This window comes from Lepisma saccharinum, chromosome 1 (genome assembly GCF_977018435.1).
Source record: "Lepisma saccharinum chromosome 1, izLepSacc3.1, whole genome shotgun sequence".
Taxonomy (NCBI): Eukaryota; Metazoa; Arthropoda; class Insecta; order Zygentoma; family Lepismatidae; genus Lepisma; species Lepisma saccharinum.
Window position 1 is genome coordinate 99,527,102 of NC_139229.1, and position 22,224 is coordinate 99,549,325.

Here is a 22,224-nt window from a genome sequence, read left to right on the forward strand (position 1 = left end):
AACTTAATTGTAGAAAAGAATCATTTCTGTGTGGAAAGGAGTTAAGATTCTGATGTTATGTTTGCAACTGAAAGTAACTGAAGAATATTGACAATTACTGGTAATAATATTAATTTAATTAATAATAAACGATAAATAATCAAATTCAGCAAGTGTTACTTAGCAATTTTTATAACTATCCCGAAAGTTACCCTTGGATAAAAATAGTATAGGTAAGATTTTCAGAATTGCAATAAAGTTACGGGGTGAAATAATCCTAAGTTTTAGATTTTATTTCTCTTTGTGTACTTAAAGCGTTATTTACCTCCCTGAAACAGAAAGGGGCATTAGTGGGTTGCTGAGGGTAGGGTGAGATTATATTCGTAACATCTGTGGCCAGGGGGCGTTGATAACACACCTGCAACCCCAGCGGTGCGGGGTGGGGGGCGTAGGAGCTTAGGGGGCGAAGTAAGAATGATAAATTAAGAAAGACCGATAGTTTTCTAAAGTTTTTCTTTCAGCGTTAAAATATATTTCCAAATCCAAACATTTTTTTTCTGCAAACATAAAATATCACTCACTAGAAAAGTAGAAAGTGAATTACCAGATTAGAAGAAAACCTTCACTAGCTGAGTAGTTCAAGTCGATGATTACGTCACCGAAGGGTAGACGACAGACAAGTGAAAGATTGTGCCCTACTAGATGGTCGTCTGGATTTGATTACTTGTTCGCAATTCAAGTCAATTTCCATTTAATCTTAAACTGCTTTTCAAAAATCATAGGAACGCCAAAGAAAAATGCACAAATAGCAGAAGCATCTGCATTACGAAGGAAAATGTCTTCATTCCACTTCGTCTTAAATAATACTTGTATCCAAGGTAAATATTGCAACATGTAAATGTTGTTACAAAACTTTACAAACTCCCAGAATATTCCTTGATGAGGCATACTGCCAGCATTCTAGAAAAGTCGGTACGTGGTCTTAATGAGTCTCGGAATAATTTTTGGGTGTGAGAAAATGAAGCTAAAGAATTGGTCAGAATGTGGCAAATAGAAACGTCAATTTCTACCAAACGGAAAAGTAAAGTTAATATTTTTTTGACGAACCGACAGATGTTGGCTTTTTCGTCCAATGCATTGTTTTATAGTGAAGATTTTCTACCGTGCTTTACATATTCTAGTAAATCAAGTAAACAATAGATTTCAGAGTATGAAACAGATCAAAGATAGCTTCACGTTTTTAAGCCTCACAGCCCTAATGGGGAACACACCGACAGGCTGTTACTGGAATCCGCTACTAATTTCTGGGAGAAATATGAAGATGATGCTAGCCACAGAAATTGTTTGTTTTCGGAATGTAGTGTTAACTGAAATCAAAGGAAGAAGCATGTCGAACATCAGCGAAGTTGCAGAATTCCTCTTGATAGAAAACAAAATTCTGGTTAGTACCATTCCTGACTGCTTATATGCTGTATTTAACCCTACCCGTGACGTCTTCATCAGCTGAGAGGTCGTTGTCCAAGCTAAAGTTGATCAAAAGAAGCAAGATGACAAAAGTGAGATTGAATGGACTCTGTTAACCATCGAAAGTGATCGGGCTTGAAAACTGGACTTGACCAAACTAGTATAAGAATTTGCATCCATCAAAAAACGCAGGGAACTGGTAATTGGCATTTAACAATATCGTAATTTTTGTAGTAACTGTATTGTACATGTCGTCTTAACCTTTCTTACCAGTTTTTCACTGATTCAAGTTACATGTATGTTTTTTCTCTATTAGAAAAGGAAGCCTTTCTTTTGTTTAAACGAGTAGGGGCGAACAACTGAAAGTTGGGGAGGGGGGAAGCGCAGAGCGTGTTAGTTATGCTACTGTCTGTGGCTGTTATGTATTTGCAGCTTGAGTGCGAGTCTCAACTTCCGAAGGAACCCAATCAGCAAGTGAATCGATGACGTCATCCTAACCCAGCACATATCTCTAACACTCTTGTCCACATACTGCACTGTTGGTAGGCTCTCTAGCCAGAATCATGAAGTAAGCTGCAGATGTTCTAAAAATTTATTCATTGAGAAAATTCCAGATTCAACACAGATGGCCATTTTACACTGAAATTGTCAACAATGAAAAGAAGCCAAAGAAAAATATTAAAACAAGAAAATAACATAAAAATGAATAACAAATTAATAAAAAATAAGTAAAAGATGACCCTATTTGATATTATTTACAAGCACTTCTTCTGAGGGAAGACCGAATGACGTACTCTCAGGAAAATATATCAATACTTGATGGGAGGTCTTTATATTGTGTGGGAAGTCTGTACAAGAGAGATCTTCTTTGAGTTACTAGGTTCTTTTGTGTAAAATAGACCTGTGCTACGTGTTGTTTGCATAGATACACGAAAGTGAAATTCGTCAAGGATTATGTGGCAGCGTTGATAATTTGTATAAATAATTGAAATCATTCTGCAAACGGTGCTGATATGCAGTATGTAAATTTAGAAAAGACAAGATGCAGAGATGAAAAATTGCGTAATGAGGCAATAATGTGAGTACTTATCATGTCCATTTTTACCCATGAATTATTGTTGTTACTATTTTAGGTAAATATAATATTTTGTTACACTTTCAACATTGCTTCAGAAAAAATATGTAGTACGATAAAGTCATCGAATATTGGACCCTTGTTTGAAACTGAACAATCGAGTTCAGTGAAGGTATAGGGATGATCGAAAGAAAATAATACAAAGCCTACAAATTCCAGTAGGTATTTATTGGACGAATACAAACGGGCTCACGTGAAAGGACACTTCATACACTACTTTTCAACATAGTCTTCCCCGGTTCAGGAATTTATCCCAACTCTTCACGAGGTTCATTATTTGAAATTAGCTGGAAATGTCGATTACTTAGAAACAACTTGCTACACGTTTACTGACGTACAGTTTTTCTAGAGAAAAATAAATTATACCAAAAAATTACGCCTCTCAGAAGTGATATGGTAATATTAGACAACCGTTGAAAGTCCTGAAAAAATATTTTTGTGGAAATTGAAACAAAAATGCCATCTCATTTTAAAAATTAACATGTTTTAGAAGAAAATTATTTTGAAAAATGAGAGGGGAAACAAAAATTCCCTAATAGGTAAAATTATCGAAACCTGTCTCTGCCATTTTCTTCTTCCCGGTAGGTATTCTTGGTAGGCCTACTCAAGAATAATTTATTTCTCTCCCTAATGTCTTTATTTGACGACTGCTTCTGATGGAGAGGTGTGTCATATTAGGCAAAATAAAAAAAATCGTAATTCAAATTTCAACTTTGTGCAGAATTATAGTAACAGCAGATAGCCAGTTAAATTCAGGCGTGCCCAAATACCACCTGTACCAGGGAGAGTAAAATCAAAACCTTAATTTGCTTGTTCCTTATCTAGTAGATTTCTGTATGTAGGGATGCACAAGTTTGCTCCATTCTAGCACAGACCTATTGCTGATCTACACATATTTTCAACTTTTAATATAGTGCCTGTATACCTTAAGAAGAAAATGTCTTTGGGGTCCACGGGTAATCGCTTATGAGCCACTGCGAAGGCCTTTCCACCCATCTGCTTGCGAACTGTCATTGTCGAACTTTCTCCTCCATTAGTAAACTTGCTGGTGCGGTAAGTATGCAGAGATACATTGAATTTTCAATTGCCGAGAAATTTATGTAAGTTTTAGGCTGACAGAGGGCAAGAATCCAATCCTCTTGACTATCTAGACACACTGCTATGGATATAAATACTTTCTGGTTGTGTATTCCATCACTTTAATTTATTTCTTCGCCTGAGGAAGACGCTGATATAGGGTAGAAACGTTACTTGTAAAGTGATTTTAATTTTTAATAAATTGCCTTCGTCAGCAATTTAATGTATCTGATATGGAAACAAGGCTTACGTGTGTTACCTCTTGACTGGTGCAAGTGTGTATAGGAGGCGCCATCTTTAAAATAACAAAAATGGCGTTTTGAAACTCACTTGATTTGTGTTGCAGCCTTGAGATCGTTTTGTAAATAACAATTGACACTTGAATATAAATTTTAAGTGTATACAGTTTTTATTGGACTTTTAAAGTTTCCATTTTGCTCTTGTAATAAAATTAATGTATTTGGGTTAAAACTAATTAGTTATCAAATTTATATTTGTAGGGTGAGCTGGGAGTGAGGTAGACAGACCGACCTGGCAAGAACCTTTGCCTACTTCGGTGTCGTCACTGTGTCATTCCCAAAAAAACATCTTTAAATCGCCCCCTCCCTGTTCCTTCATTAGATGCGTGGTCGTCTTCATGCGGTCTGGACCTTGTGTCAGCACTACTTAAGGGAGAGGTCATTTTAAATGTTACTTGGCGTTGAAGACTTTGTAAGCTGACGTAAAATATTGCCAAGTTTCTTCTTCTTGGACTCCCTCGCCGCCTGATGAAGGGATTCTTGCCAGGAACTCTGTCACGAGGAGAAAACTGCTCCACTGACCTTCCCGCAACGGTTATTCAACGTGGGAGGGTCCAGTCACTATGTAGACATGCTCACGGTGACAGTGGCGTATCCAGAAGCTACAATTGGAAGCACTATGCGACTTAAGCTTTTTTGGGGGGGGGGGGGTGCCCACTCAGTGGCGTATTCATTTGGGAGGGAGTATGCAAATTTCTATGATACATGTCACTAACTAAACTATTGCCTTGCAGTTCTAAGTACCTTACAACATGGGCTCTAACCTGGGTCATTAAATCTTATAACATTTATACGTAATTTAGAAACAGTCTATGAAAATCCAAACTCATATACACAAGGAGCTACCGAACTAGTAACACCGAAAAATTGACCAAATTTTCAAGTTCAAACTTAACGTCAGTTTAACCTACCTGCAAGCATCTTGTGAAATTTTTAATATAGGCACTTTGCCATGAAAATTCAAATGGAGAACAACCTGCGCTTGTGGGGTTGGCCAGTTGCAGAATGGTGTTCTTTTTGGCAAACTTTTCGGCAGGGAATGGTTTGATAACTGGACCATTAATGTACACGAATGATTTTTCAATTGCATTTGTTGCATATTTAAGAAATGGTATGCTATATTCTTTCAATTCCATTTCCATTCAGAGGTATAAAAGTAATTTTCATTTGCCGCCGATATTTTTTTTTTTGTGGGGACGGGGAATCCTCGGTATTCCCTCGTTAATTCGCACAATAGTTGGTATAGACGAATTTCAGTAGGGGAACCTGACCTGATCTAGAATCAATTCCATACTACACATCCGCTGTTTTTATGTAAGTATTACATAGTACTGTAAACAGGAACCAAGCTGACTCCTTGCAAGAACAGGGGTTCTGGGCTGGAATAGGTCATGATTATTGTGTGCCTTTGTCACAATTCCTCCAATTGCCACATGAAACTGAACGATCGGGTGCGGTCCACTAGCGCACAAAATTGTGAAAGTGTGAGCTCGTGGTATATGAAAGGTGCCACGAGCGCACAACATCCAATGCTGCGTTGCCACATCTATATTGTGTAATGGCTAGGTTAGGTAAGCTTCGACTATGTCTCTGGGGTCTTCCTCCTTCTGCAGCGATACATTGCCCATCTTACGAGGCCAAATTCTTTATAAGATAGTGACGTTATTCAAATGGAATAGGGTGTTATGAATATAGCCGTTCACATAATATATGGTACATTATATTTGAAGTTATAAGGACCCAGCCGGGGTCCCTTGAAAGGCAAAAAACAGTTGACACAACGTGTCAACATCGCCATGGATTTTGTGCACTCGTGGTATACATTTTTAACCACAATCGCACGCAGCCTTTTATTTGTGCGCTCCTCGCCTACGGCCGAACGATCAGATGAGGAGTAAAGTGAATAGGAGACAAAAACCTATTTTCTCCCCTTGTGAGGCACATTGCACAGTGGTTCGGATCCAAATTTAAACTGTAGTTCCAGTTCCGATTAGCCTATCTAAATGCACTACAAAAAATGCAACCGAGTTGCCTCCGAAAGTGCTGTAACACCCTAATACGTAGGTGTAAAACAATTCCTAATGGAGTTTAAAGGCCTCCACAATTGGTGTGATTTGACAGCAAATGGTGTAACAAGACACCAAAGATGGTGCTAAGCAACGACAATTCCGCATCAACACCAAAGGGAGAGTCCTCTTGCCGCTGCCTTACGTGGCAACTCAGTTTCATAATTTTTAGAGTGTGGAGACACATAGTTGTTCGGATGCCACTTTAAACTGTAGGTCCAGTCCTGATTAGCCTATTTATGAATAAAGTGGACTTAACCTCAAATTGATTAAAAGATTCTCTCGAGATATCGACTAGGTGAGTTGTGGAAAAGATTCCAAGCTTTCGAGAGCTAACGTCACTCTCATCTTCAGGGTAGTACTACAATTTTCTACCCTGAAGATGAGAGTGACGTTAGCTCTAGAAAGTTTGGAATCCTTTCCACACTTCACCTGGTCGATATTCAGAGAGAATATTTTCATCATTCGTCTTTTGGGAAAGCTTCAAGACTTGCTTCAAAAACTCAAACTCTTTATTTGACAAAAGTGAGTTAGAATTACTCACTTAAAGAGTAACCGAGTTATAGCTACTGGAAGTTACTCGTTACTTTCAAAGACTGAAATAATCGACGTTAAAGACACGGTAATCAAAACGGTTCCTCAGGCACTGTCTCAGTTTGACCGTGATATCCACCTTAATTTGCCCAAGAATACAATTTTTTCTCTTCACATGAGAATAAGCATTTTCTTCCATTTAGAGCTTGACGCACTTCAGTACTCGAAGCAAAGCCTTTCCTTCACTCATCGACCACTTTAATTGTCCTGAATGTCTTCTGGCACTTGCTTCACGCTTTCATCCACCGTTTTGGTGGTTCTGGCAATCACACACGCTGTCTGGGACCTTTGGACTTCTCTTTGGATGACGTGCCTTAACCTCAAAGGCAACCAAAGACGTCCGTCCATCCATCTTGTACTTGATGCACACCCAACAGAAAGCACAGGGGCGGCAGAAACAGACTTATTTATGCTAACCCTTTTGTGTTTTTCTCCTTGCTTTCATCCTCTCTTGGTTGCATTTTGCACTAATTACATTTCTAAAGAGGACATCAAACAGTCGTCAAGGTAAGAACGTAATTCATTCTTACCTTCATTTTCTTGTGCCAATTCTACGATTCGCTGTATGCCCTTTTGGCGGATAAAGAGTCGGTGTAGCCAAATTTAATGGCGCTAATTTTGAAATGGTAGAAGAGGAAGACCAACGTGGCACAGAACTGTTTGTTCTTCATTTGCCAAGATTTCAACAAATTGGCTTGAAGACTGGAAAGTTCATCAAAACATCACAAGTTTGAAAAGTTAATTCAAAGTTACGAAATTTTTTTTGCGATAAAGATAAACTTTTCAATACCGAGTAATGAGCAAAATGTTACTAACGAAACTTGCTCACCTTCATGTCGTTTAACACGCTCTGTGAAAGTTTGCAAGTTTCGAACCTTTCCTAATGGGGTAACCTTTGAAGGGACTCTAGTTTAAAACTATTAATAGCGTACCTCCGTGGCGAAATTGTTAGCGTAACGAGCTACGATGGCTAAGGTGTGAAAGTGTCATTGTTATTTCTCCAATTCATACCATCCTTAGCGTCGTGATTAACCTAGAGAAGTAAAAATCGAAGTCAAAATATCAGAGTGAGTGAGAGATAGATCGATAAATAGACAGAGAAAGAGAGCCGAGGTGGTCCAGTTGGTAGGCCGTCTGCCTGCCACGCAGGAGACCCGAGTTCGATTTCAAGTGGGGAAATTTTTCCACAATATATCCACAGCACTATCGCTGTATGGATCTGCTCTGAGGATCACCCAGACTCTAATAAATGGGTTCTTGAGAGCACCCTAGGGGTAAAGGTCACACACTGATCACACACTGGTGCTGATCACATCACTCACAAGTAGCCGTGATTGTCAATGTCTGGAGACCTAACCACAAGTCCCCCCAATGCGATATGGCACACAGACACAAATAGACATGAGTAACAATAGAAATAGGCATTTAAAAAACCGTGTATAACCAAACATTATAAAAAATAGACACTAAACATTCAGAATTAGGCTCGACAAGACACATTGACGACATTAAAGAAAAATCACGATGTGAACCAAAGTTATGACGTTGAGGAGAAGGTAATATAAGTATTTTGCCTATTGTCAAATGTAGTTCTGTCATATCAGTTATTGTCTGCAATCATTCCATCTTATTTTCCTTACGGGATTATATCTAACTCACCGGATTTGGTTATTTTTTACTAAGCCATAAAGCAAATAGAATCCACATATTTTGAAATACACAATTTTGTGCCCTGGGTAACTGACAAACTAATCTTGATTTAGAATTTTAGTATTCGTAACCATACTTTAGTTTATGTCTACTAAAAACAATTATTCCACAAGAAATCAACCTGCTGCTTCCGAAGAAAATCAGGTTTTCCTGCAGGCTGCTTGTCCACTGATAAGAAACAAACATACTTGCATAATCCTTATACAGAAATCAAGTTGAAGGGAGGGGGAGTACAATGTACACGTGCGTTGACCAAAAAACTACGAAGGAGGAGCAGCCCTTACGACTTGACGACAATGGCAAAAATGTGGCCACAGAAGAAACGAAGCGATCGGGTATTTTCGTCCCTCTTTCGGAGGGTATTTATACACAGAGAGGAGGCGCTCTGCTTTTCTTGGTGGATGCTAATGACTCCTGACTGTCTGCGTCATGATCTCTCAGATAACCTCGGCAGACGGCGTCTTCCGCGCTGTCATGGCAACGCAAGGGGTTACGTGCGTGAATCTGTATCTGGATACATCCACATTGTAAGAGAATTAAACATACATAAGGTATTTTCATTCACTGGAAGCACTGCTTTGCTTTCATAGACTTGTAACGAAAAGTTTGGGGTTACATGTCTTTGTATTGTGTAAGTTATGAGTTGTGTGTCTTGTACGTATTTTTGCTACCTGACTAGGTTAATTGCTACGATTAGGATGAATCTTAGATTCAATTGATGATGAGAGATTCGAACCCTGAACCTTTAGGAGCGAAAGAAAATGAGCATATGTTCTCGTTTGAAAGAAAATCGTGAAACAATTTAACTCGTTTCGCCACATAAATAGTTTTCCCAATCGTTTACGCCTTTGACTCAACTTAAAATTTTATTGGACTTACAGCTTTACATGTGGCTGTTTATGCCCAGCATATATTTTCAGTACTTAAGATAAATTTTTAATATAAATTTTACACACAATGTTCAAAGACGTTCTTAAATACATATTTTATATAACTACAGCATTCACTCATTCATTAACAAAAATAGATTACAATTTTATATCAGCTTTTCTCAAAGAAGCAAGTATAATACCAATTTAAATATCTGGTGCATACAACATTGAAGTCATATTAGTGGAAAAAGGAACATTAATTGAAATAATATTTAAACTTTTCCTCTTTGTAAATTATATATATATATATATATATATATATATATATATATATATATATATATATATATATATATATATATTGTTACGTATTGAATATTTCTTTATCGAGATGGAACCCTCAAGTACATAAACTGTTTGGAATGTCTTGATCCTCAACGAGCTCTTGTGCTACGGAGTTTTTAGTATTCTATGTCAGAGGAGATTAATCCTTGGTTAGCGCGCTGTGTTTGTCTGCAGGCTGACAATGTTTCTTAGTTGCTATTGTTTCATTGTTTTAAAGTTTTTATGTTCAAATATCTTCATTATTCATATTTTTAAAAAATGCAGTAATTTCTGCTTCTCGTTCGCAACAGCAGAAAAATGCAGTTCCATATTGGCGTAACGCTTTTCATTCTATTAGATATATCTAACATTCTCGTCACGGTCAAAGGTTTGGACCGCACATCTGTGTGAGTTTTGCAATTACTGTACTTGTACTGTCAGAGCTGTACGGTCGTGAATGCTGTTTACAAGTTTTCATTTTTAAAACTATGAAATGCATGGAATACTGTACTCCGCTGGCAAGGGGCCAATCCTTCCATCTTTACTGAGTACTTTGGAATATACTTATATGAAACTTAGGAATTGCATTATGTTGAAGTTTGTTAATGAAATATACAACGTACATGGTGTTTCTAAGTCAAGCATCAGTTTGAAGCTTGAGAATCTGTTCAACATAACTCACTTCGTTCACAACTCGCAGATCTAGCCATAGCTTTCACTCCAGGAACACACGTTCGATGGCGGTTGGATCTGACAAGGTTGACTGGTCCTTCTTCAAAAAGCTGCCGACTAGAAGTACCCAACTTTTCTCAAAGGAGTTAAATGAGGGAGAAGATGAAAAATATGACTGACTCTTTAGAATTGAAGATACAATCCCCAATTAAGTCCGTATCTCCCCGTGGGTATGCTACTGATTTCAGTTGTTCATGCTTATGTATTGTATGTGGAGCTGTTGTATGTTGTATGGCATAGCTTTATAGTCATCTTCGGTGGAGAAATAGTCTCCGAGATCGGTACAACGTAAGGCTCCCGGGTAGGAATCCTCAGTAAGACATGGATGCTTGTCTCTGTCCTGCCAACAGTTGAAAAACAGCGGATATACACTGACCACAACTTCCTCAGTGAAAAGTCACTTGCCATGCCCTGGGTTTCGGAGGTCTCTTGCACTACCGAGTTTTAGCTGTGATTGTACAACAAATATAATGGTGCAAATAACTGATATAATAATTTTAGTTCTAGCTGTTAGTTCAAGTTATATCACATGTCACATTCAAAATGTCTACTTTTAAATGAATTAAAATCTTTAGCAGAGGTCTACACTTTTTCGAATTTCGAAATAATTTCTTCTTTACAGTTCAACTTATGTTTACGTGTACACACGTTCAACCTTAGATTCTTTTTTAAAGTTTTAGCAATTTTTTTTGTGTGAAATATAATTTGTAGTATCCACATTTGGAAAATCGATCCTTGAGGTGATTGATTGATTTGCTTTTATTTTACTTCGCTTTTGTGCTACTTTGGATAATTTGCAAAGATGGGGGTGAGTGATAATATGATTAAATTGATGAATGGACACTCATAAACATCCATGCCCAGGCCGGGATTCGAACTCGGACCCCTGGCATTATAGCGCGATGTGCTAACCATTCCACCACGGGGTCGGCTCAATACTTGGAAAACAGGATTGTATTTGTATCTTATCTTGGGTTTAGAGTAGCTACTCTTAATTAGCAAGGTGTGACAATTAGAAAAGGATCACTAACATACGGACAGGTTGAAACTTGGCATGGAAGCTTGTTAACTAGAAACATGACTCCAAGCGAGCCAGCAGTAAACCTAATCAGGCTGCGCAAATAAATTTCAACCTCATGAGGTGGCGCACATCTTAATTTAAAGAAGAGAAAGAAAAAAGAAATCGCAGAGTCTGATGCATAGCACGAGGCACGCAAGCGCGTGCGCAACTCCACGCACAACCACGAGCTTCCGAAGTTTGATCCTGACTGTGACGATCCGGAATCTTGGCACCTTCGACTCTTAACCTGGCAACAACCTAATCCCTCTTGCTCCACCCCTGCTGTTGTCACAGACTCTTTTCTCTCTTCCTCGGAACCTCACCGATCCCTCAAGAACACACACACTAACACACACGCAGCACACAAAAAACCACGTCTCTTCGCCCGAACCATTCACCAAGCAACCCTCAAACTCAACAGACCAGTTTTCTTGCACAGGAATGTTTCTTTCATAACCATTAAGTTTCCGTTGTGTGTTTGACAGTTTATTCGAATCCATTCCATTTACTCAACAGTAAAGTTCAATAAGTAAACAGTGACCGATTTCGCCGCGTAGTGACTGACATACCATACCATGTTCAATGCTCAGTGTCGTGATACCGTGTCGCCGATATCTGTGAATAAAAGCTAGTGTTGTGCTCTACGGTCCTCGCTGAATGAGTTAATTCCACGGGAGAAGCAATTCGATCCTGTGTGTGTAACCCGAGTGTGGAAACCATCCCGACAGTCAGCTGTTTTTTGTGTGGTGCAAAACATGGCATGCTGGAGTTGTTCGCATTTAGACGAGTCCGATCCTGAAGATGTTACGGCAACTACTTGCGAGGTAATGCATCATTTTTTTTTTGTACATTTATAAATATACACCATTGTAGAGATGACATATTTATATGATTGCCACCTAACTTCCTTTATAATCTTTCACTGTAAAAAACCACCAACGGACTTATTGAACTTTTTGTCGAACAAAAAGTAACTGATTTGAGCCACTTATGAACATGCTAACCTAATGTTCGTCGGCCCTTTTAAAACTAAGGTCCAACTTTTAAAAATTAAAAGACTGTAGGTTATGTTGGGCAGATATTCACGCGAGATTATTACCATGAAATCCTCTCACGCTTTCAGATGAACAATTTCCTTTTGCCGGTGATGGGGATCGAACAGACGATACACATGTGATTTTACTGCAGAACCAATTACTCCACTGTCGTAGGTTCGAACCTCACCACCGCCGAAGATACAAGAGAAAAGGTGCTCTGTTCCCGGTGCAGGCACATTGCACAGTGATTCGGATCCTACTTTAAACTGTAGGTCCAATCTCGATTAGCCTTTTTGTGCATAAAGTAGACTTGAAAACAATTCAATTCAAGATGTCCTCTCTCGAAACAATATTATAATAAGTAGCAGAACTACTACACAGTGGATGATGTCTAATTAACATTGCATGCTTCCAAAGATCCATTGACACTAACATTCAGGCAATTATGAGAATGTTTATCATCAAAAATTTAATGTATTATGTTTTTTTTAAACTTGAATGTGGCAATGTGACAAAATTCTAAGTTGAGGTACTGTCTTTGTGTTGTGTGATGTAAGATGGTGTGGCTTTCATCAAGTTGTCATTATTTGCCATGGTCGAATTAATACTGCCAGAAATAGGGGACAAGTTCTTTTGTTCGAAATTCTTGCTTTTCAAATTGTTCCGAACAAAACTCCAAAATTTCCACTTCCTTGAATTTTTCCTCTTTCAGAAAATAAAAATGCGGGGTTCATGTGTGACAAAAATTATGATACAAAAGCCGTGATTTATCCACACAGTCCTGCCTGGCATTTCAAAATCTTCACGACGTCCCTAAACGTTTTCACAAATGCTTGATTTATGGTAATTTTGTGCTAAATTTCCATTGCACCGCTCTAAAATCGTCCCCTCAAATTTAAAATTCTGCATAAACAATTGTTCTAAAAATACACGAATGTTGTAGTGCACAGTAGATGAGTTCTGAACACTTCATTGTGTGCACACGTAAGCACTAAATTTGTGTAAGTAGTTCCTGATAAAGGGGGGAGGGCATGTCCACGTTACTCTTGAAAGCATCACGATACTTGAATACTATAAACTTGAATTAATACGATATTGAGACAAATGTATTGAATTATTAATTTTTTAATCTTCAAGTAGTATATTGTATGATTTAAATGAAATAGTATATTTGATGGTCACACAAATAACGTGGACATTCCTATAAGTCTTATCAGTTTATATTAACAGCACGTCCGTTTTTCCAACGTATTGCATTGGAAATAAGTAATATTGTAAGTATCTCTTCCAAGAAGTTTTGTTTGAAAACATTGAACGGTCTAAATAGAATACTGGAAAAGATTGTCTTTCGAGGAAAGCTTTGTGTATGAAGTACAGATTTCAGCAATACTTTATTTCATAGAAACATTCTTAGTATATTTTCCACAGGCGTGCGCATACCCTCTGATTGTTGGGGGGGGGTCCTCAGTCGAGGAAACAAAACCTACATTCCATCTCGCTGCTTTTCAAACTCTATGTTGAATCGTATAAAGCAGGGGCGTATCTAGAGTTGATCCGGACCCCCCGAAAATCCCATTCCTTTGTACGTTTAGTGTAAATTTAGGCGTAATAATATACATGTCACACTTCTGGTGCGTATACTACTTTACTTCATGTAAAGGAAAAGTGAATCTAAATAAAACTCACGGATCATCTTAAGCTAAAAGTATACTACACTACACACACGGTTGTGAATTAAATGCACATACACTACAAATGTTGGATAGCATATGACCCACTGTTGGATCAACATTAAAATATCTTATTCTACAATGTTAAGTCTTTGTTCATTTCGTACAAGAATTTTAAACGTCCCAACTTTGTCACTGCCGCGTCCAATTACATAACAAATAATTCTCTCTCTCTGTGGCTTCAAATTGATTCCTATTTTTAACAGCATAATAATAAGTATTATTTTATAACTATGATAAATTCCATTTACGCTGAAGTTTTAAGTGAAGACATTTGGTTGCGCGGGGGGAGGGGGGGGCAACTCGCCCTCTTGCTCCATGCGCACGTCTATGGTATTTTCTTAATGACTTCCTTCATCTTGGTCTTAATTACTGTGTATGCTGTACCATTCGCCCAAGGTTATATACTCACTCAGGCAGAACCGTCTTCAAGAACTACTGAGTTAGCTTTAGACACAGGCAATCGGCCAAAAAGCATATCTTCTTCCACCATCATCCTTACGATGGCAAAGCCTTCTACTTCCTCTGCAAAAGAAACAAAAACGGATGAGATATTTTCTGTCGAGACATCTCTTTGGTCCTGTTGAATATAAATAAGACTGCTGAAAAAATACGAGAGCTCTTGTAACTTATATTGTTTAGTACAGTGCGATGCAAAAGTATTACCGAGGAAATTGTCCATCACCATGTTCATGGAGTTTGTTTTGTCCAATGAGAGTTTCAAGAATTGGATTAAAACACTACACAAGGTGCTGACAATCTCTGCACAGGTATACGTGAAAATTCATTTCTTAAAAACACGTAGAATTAAATGGAAAAATTAATGCAAATAGTCATGGACAATTTTCCGAGCAATACTTATGCATCCCACTGTACACCAATCGCAAAGATAATAGTACGCAAATTGTCCATTGTTCTTTTCATTTTTTTATTCCACATCCTGTACTGTTTTAAGAAATCTAATTCTGTTGATGGGAAGCAGATGTTGTTCCCTGCTTATTGACGTTTTTATTTCAATTCACATTGTGGGAAACAGACTGAATGAAAATTGTGGTGGACAATTCGCCTATTAATTTTGATGTTGATAAATGCTCAGAAATAATCGTGTATATTTCGTAACCTCGTCTAGGTTGAAAACTCACAAGTTTTTAACTTATTTTACAACTGCGATGTTGTTTTCTTAATACAGGGTGTTCTGCTTAAAATGGGTACATCATGCCACGCATTGTTTTTAAAATACTTGTTTATTGATACAATCGTGGTATGGAGAGAAAGAACAGAGGAATACTTGCGGAGGGGGAAAATTGGAGAAAACGAGGCTGAACACCTGTACTGATTGCGATTTCTGCATGCTTTTAAGCAAAATGAATCGAATAACAATGTTATTCGAAGTGTGTAAGAGGAACCCTTTTTAGAAGGCACTTGAATGTGACAGCTCGTACATTCACTGTACAAGGAGAAGTATTATAAATTGTGGAGTTTCTAGCGCATGGAACCAAAATCAGGATACTTATCTGTGGTGTTTTGTGTTGTCCTGTCTCATACTACATCATCGAACCTCTCTTTTAAATCTTAGATATGGAGATTTTGGTTCTCGACTATAATTTATTTCGTTCTCAGTAGTGAGTTCATCTTCGTAAGTTTTAGTCATGACAATAGTTCTCATGCCTTGTACTACTTTTTGTTGTCACTAAGGTAGTTGATCCCATATTAATTGACGAGTGCATTAATCATGTACGTATATATTCAATAGCATATCTAATATACTGTAAGTACCGTGGCGGAGTGGTTAGTACAGCGCACTACAACGCCAGAGGTCCCGGGTTCGAATCCCGACCATTGTGTTCATTCATCATATCATTATTCATCCGTATCGTCTCGATTGGCTAAAAGTGGCAGAAAAGTGACTCTAACGGATAAGATTTAAATAAAACGTAATTTACTGCATATTCTGAATTAACTAGGAATTTGCTCTGTTTAATTACGCGGTATTTATTCTTCCTTGGTCAGATGGGCTTGAAGAGAATAGTAGCAACCATTGGCTCTTACTTACATCGGGCGGGGGGATTAACTGAAAAAACTACAATAGACTATGTGATGATTTAGATGATACCACCTAAATTATATATTACTCATGAGAAATGTAAGAGCATATACTCTTTTCCCGGAAGTGATTCACATTTAGACATTCTTTCCGTAATCAGGGAGAATCAACCAATCAGACGCGAAAACTTCCTGTCACAGAACATGACCTTGTATTGTGATCAAAGGCATAATGTCAGAAATGCTATGAGAGTTTGTGAATGTATTTAAAAGAGACATCGGCGTAGCGATTGAGCGTGCACCTTCAGTATGCCTTTTTGTTGGTGTCTGAACAAATGCAACGTGTCATGCCGTAGACGTGTAACACGCTGCACAAGCCTCCATTTGAGTGATTCGTCTTGAAGTGGCACGCTCTAGAATTATTAAACCTGAATGTTTGTGGCTGCCGCAACACACGCCTTCCATCTGTTCCTATCCTGGGCAAGATCAATCCAATCTTTTACGGATTTCCTTTAGGTTCATCTCTACGTTATTCCTCCACCTTCGTCTTGGCCTTCCTACAGTTCTCTTACCATCACATTTCGCAACAAGACTCCTGTAAACTATTCTTTCCTCTCCCATTCGTGCCACATGGCCTGCCCACCTATGTCTTCTTGATTGAATTATTCTAATAATATCTGGAGAGAAATACAAGTCATTCAGTCTTAAATTATGTAACCTTCTCCACTCACCTATCTCCTCAACCCTTTAGGTCCGAATATTTTTCTAAGGATTTTGTTTTGAAATACTATTAATTTATGTCCCTCTTTTAATGTACGGGACCAATACTACAATCAGAATTACTGTTTTGTATATTTTAACTTTTGGTTTCTTATATATTATACGACAACATAAAAGTTTATGAAGTTTATTTTGTGTTGGATGATCCGATATTTGTTTTGATGGTTATTTGATAGGTCAACGTTAAAATAGAAGGTGAGGAAATTGTTTCAATACTGGAATGAAAAACAGGGTCGAGTGTTTTGGAAGAGCTGAGGTGAGTGTTTCTCTTGTGTGTTGGCGCCACGGGGTCTGAAGGGCTATTCAAAGTCAGCTGTGAATAAACAGTTCATTCTGACGGCCTGTAGCAGCAAATATCGTTCCACTCTTCACGGCATAAGCGCGGAGGTTAATTCAAACAGTCTCCCGAACACTGCCAAGAGGGGGGGGGGACTCACAGTCTGCTTCGTTGTTCCGCAACATCATTCCGCCAGTTTATCCTCATCCCATTCCGTCAGTGTGAAGGTGGTCGCCAATTTTTCTGTGCCGTTACGACGAAAACAGCGCCAGTGGAAACTGCCCCACTGTCCTCTCTGTGTCTACGCGTCTCCCGCGTCCAATGTTACTTGAACAACAGCCAGCTCTGCTTCCTTTATTCTCTTAACGAAGAACCTTCTACACAAACATACAACTTCAATTTAGCAGCCTTGCTCTTACAGTTTTATGTTACTGAAGAATTGCACTGTACTGCTGCTGAAAGAATGAATGAGATCTGAAACTTCTTTCAGCAATTACGATCCACTTTCTACTGTAATCAAGTTGCAATAACGATTTTCAAAACATTACGACTTGTTACCGCGGCGACTGAAGCGCCTTGTACACGATCAATTTAATCATGAACAAGTTGAATTGAACAATTGAAAGTCGTTGAACAGCGATCCTATTGGAAATGTTGAATGGTCCGAAATTGCTCATGTACACGATCAAAGAAACTTGGACAAGTTCACGTTTGACCAAAACGAAAACGTGGCAGTGTATACGACATGGAAAGAAAGAAATAGACTAGCAATTAGCCGTAACAGAGATGATTTTATTTCCAAAGGAAGAAGTAGGACATATTCCGTTGAAACTCGAAGGAAGTGTGATGTTGATGTATTTTCTCGAGTCAGCTTTAGACGGAAGCATTTTTTTAAACATATTTGCTAGCATAAATGCTAAGTAGATGCTTCAAAAAATCTTTAGCAGTACACGAAAGCATTTCTTGGAACATTTCGGTTACCTTTTGCGATTTCAATGTACAATACATACATCACGAAAGACACATTGAGTTACACCATCTATGATGAGTGCACGGTGTTTACAATTAAAAAAAACGTAAATATTCTTCCATATGTGTACAGTAAACGTTGTTAAGTATTTATTTAAGCTACGCCATTCTTGGATTGATTTATTGGATTGATTTGGTGTTTTAAGTCCACTTTATGCACAGTAAGGCTAATCGAGACTGGACCTACAGTTTAAAGTGGGATCCGAACCACTTGTGCCTCCACCGGGTATCGAACCACTTGTGCCTCCACCGGGTATCGAACCCGGGATCCCTTGATTATAAGGCGACGACGCTACCACTGCGCCATCGGGGAGGCCACAGCGCCATTCTTCTCTACCTAAAACCATTTAATACGAAACGTTATACTTCTCGGTAGAATAGTTATCGTCTTTTAAAAATGTGAAGTGATTTACATCTCACCCGGCCGCCATTGCATCTGCATTCGTGACCCAGAGGTCGCTTTTTGATTTCAATAGCATGTGCTCTGATTGGTCGACAGTCAGGCTTGTATCGTGTTAATTAGAACCATCCATAAATAGAAATTCTTTGACCGAACCTTGGATCCAATGAGAAAAATGGCGTTGTCTCTGTCGTCATTTCCTTTTAAGCGTTCAATTCAAGGACTTGTTCATGATTTATTTGATCGTGTATAAGGCGCTTTATGGACAGCGGCGTCAAAGTCATTTTAGTATAGTAGCAGCATTGTCGCCTTGTAATCAAGCGGGGTCGCGGGTTTGATACCAGGTGGAGATACAGTGGTTCAGATCCCACTTTAAACTGTAGGCCCAGTCAGTGCTGTATACCCAAAATTTTCAGAGGGTAAAAACTAAGTTTCTTGAAACATTAAGTGGGGACAATTTTTCAATTAACTTTGGATTATGTTTTTCTTACATATGCAGATTAACTTCAACAAAAAATACTATTCGTGGTAGAATAGTGATGAAGATATACACATAATTATCATTAAAATTAAAAATATAGAAGACGTTTAAAATATATATGAAACTCATATTTCAATGCCTTCACTTGAACATAAACACTACAGTACAGCATGTTATTGTATTTTCATGTTAATTGCTTTTTTGAGTTATCAGTTTGTATACTGCTAACAACGTTAATTACTACTAATTACGCTAAAAATGAAAAACTTGGAAAATGAGTAAAAATGAACAGAAAAAACAATTTCTCTCTCCTTTTTCGTTCTCTTCATGTTTAAAACCTAAATTCAACAGACGTCAATTGTCTGAAGGTATGCACAAAGTAGCGAACGAAGCTGTCAAAAGTTCTGCTAAAATGAACTGTACACATTTCTATGAAATTAGTATAGTAGTGAAATGATGGCGATAAAATGTTGCTAATGAGTAAGGTTATCCAGAGGGTATACGGCGTGTACCCAGTGGCGGATTAAGCTTTTTCGCCGCCCCTAGGCACAAACTTAATGTGCGCCCTTTTCAAAAGAAAAGTAGTAATTTATTTGCAGTATTTTGACAGGCTAATATAAAAATTAGTGAACATACTGAAATAAAAAACAAAGGATACAAATCAATAACAAACAATTCATTTTCTGTATGTGCTATACCTAGAATTATGTAATGTATTGAGAAATTAAATTCACCACTTACCAGTCATAAATGAAGCCGCTTTCGCCTCACTTTGGTTGCTGGAAACTCGTGTATAAGTTCTAAGACAGCGAAAACTCTACTTAAGACACTGACCCAGTACGTAAGTTCCGTCTGAATATGTGATCGATCGAAAAAGGTTTTCCAAGGTCCAAACAGATTTCTGCCTTGTTAAGAGTGCCAACTCACAGTTATTGTGTTCTTCAGAATTTTCGTGTGATGCTAGAATATTTGAAATGTTTTTCCAGTCTGAAATGCCGTGAGTTGCGATGTTTGTCTTGCCCTTGAACAACCTGCATGATGCACAATAAACGGCATCAGTGCTGTACGAATATACCAAATAATTCCGCAAAATTGATTCTCCATTTACAAGTTTACGAAAAAAACACTATTATTTAAAAATCTTGTCTCACCTGCTATGAGTCTTTGCGATTTAGAAAACTCGTTTTCAGCATTCTGATTAATTCCACGTCTTAGAAGAATGTCTGTCAATTGTAGACTCATTCAGACACCACTCGGCAGGATCGCCAATAACGAAATTTGCACTCTCACTGTCACAATCAGTAACTCCTACGAACTGAGGGGACACTACCTCAGGTGCACTTTCTTCCTCCACTAAACCCACAATATTTTCGACATTTTGCGTTTCACAGAGTTCACTCGATGTAGCCACTTCCACTTCAATTTTTGAACTGCTTTCGGAAATCACTTGTTCCTTTCGCCTAAAAAACGTATCCACTGTACCAAGCTTTTTCTTTAAGGTTGCTTCTCTTTCACGCTTTTTGTTTGCAAGTTTACTTAACTTTGTTCGCTTCATGTTGCCTGCTGCATAAAAAAAACACCAAATCGCAAACGCACTAGCAACAAACTGAATGCACCAGCCAGAGAATACAGTAAGACAAAAACTAGATGCGGTCCACGCGAAAGCTGCACTCACTCACTCACTCACTCACTTATCAGCAGTGTTTATGTGTTTATTTTTTTCAAGACTGGCATTGTTACAGATGCGAGTTTTAAACAATCAGTCTTCTTTCCTGCCTGGCCATTAACAAACACTTAGTGGAAGATGGAGTGGTATGTATTTACAAAAACAAACCAACAAAGGCTGGGCGGTTTGCATTGTCATTGTGAGCGATAAAAGCCACAGCACGGGTTAAAACAAATTGATTGGCGCCTGAGGAGGCAGATCAGACGAAACATTTCTTGATAACACATAGGAAATCCGATACATCAAGGTTTCTTTCGTATGAAACGAAAGTGTTGAATCCGTTGATTTGAAACATTGGTTTCATAGGTAGGTCTAAATTGTAACTGTGCACGTAAGACACTTTTTATTATTCTTGATATTCTGGAAAAAAGATTTGCCGCCCCCAAGAGTTGCCGCCCCTAGGCACGTGCCTAGTGGGCCTATTTGGTAATCCGCCACTGCGTGTACCACCGTATACCCTCGACTACAGTCCTCGGTCAAGTCCCGATTAGGCTTACTGTGCATAAAGTGAACTTAAAAACGAACTCAATCAATCTTTAGAAAAAGTCGCTCTGATATTCCAATTTTGAAAAAATTACATCTGCTTAGAATTCCACCTAGGAGTCATTCCATGCCAAATCAACACAGATATGTGCAATTTTTAACCTGACCATTTCCGATTTTCATGAAATTTGGGGAGTTGAAACTATGCACAGAACTTAGTAACTATGAAAATTTTTAGTCTCGTGCGTCTTGTAATTGTTAAATTATTCTAGGTCAAAGTTTGCAGAAATTGCCTTTTTTGAGCTCGCTCAGCTATACTAAATGTGCTGTAACTCCGCCCCTATTTCGCCTAGGAAGCTCAAATAAAGCTTATTGTACAGGGAATTGAACAGGCTTTCCAGTGATATATAACAAGCCTACCTTTGGATAAAAATATAATTTTGTCACGTGACCTTGACTTTTGACCTTGAATATCTCAAAACATGTCATAACCAAAAATCGTGAAAAATATATATTTGGTCCCTCATTCCATACTCTAAAACATATCAAAAAATCATTCTGGGACTGCAATGGGATCAGAAGATACAAAATAATATGTGTAACTATGTGACTGATAAAAGCCCCATTACATGAACTATGAGGAGTCAAATGTCCCTTAACACTCCCTACAAAATGTGAAGGAGTTATCCTGGGTATAATTGGTCATGAAAGAAATAGGTTAGGCACAGGGAGATCCCTAGCCGTGTGTGTCAAGCGCAGATCCGGCATATTGTTGACCGCCATATTGAATTCAACGCAAAAATGTCAAAGGAAAGGGGGTGATGTGATATATCAAATGAGGCTAGAATTTCACGAGAAATGAAGTGACGAAGGTTTATCCAACATATATTTAACCAGCAAAAATTTATTACTGCATGCTTGTTACC

General features: G+C 38.2%; 1 protein-coding gene across 8 annotated transcripts in view; it reads left to right on the forward strand.

Moving 5' to 3' along the window:
- LOC145998714 (uncharacterized) overlaps positions 1–22,224 on the forward strand; it is a 372,904-nt gene that overhangs the window by 33,473 nt on the left and 317,207 nt on the right. Inside the window, exon 1 of one of the 8 annotated variants that reach the window (XM_083135239.1) lies at positions 11,640–12,136. The exons of the other annotated variants lie outside the window; for them this stretch is intronic. Coding sequence (XP_082991365.1) covers positions 12,068–12,136 — 69 coding nt within the window. The 5' untranslated portion in view covers positions 11,640–12,067. Of the gene's footprint in view, positions 1–11,639; positions 12,137–22,224 lie in introns of those variants that run through there. 8 annotated transcript variants of the gene reach the window in all.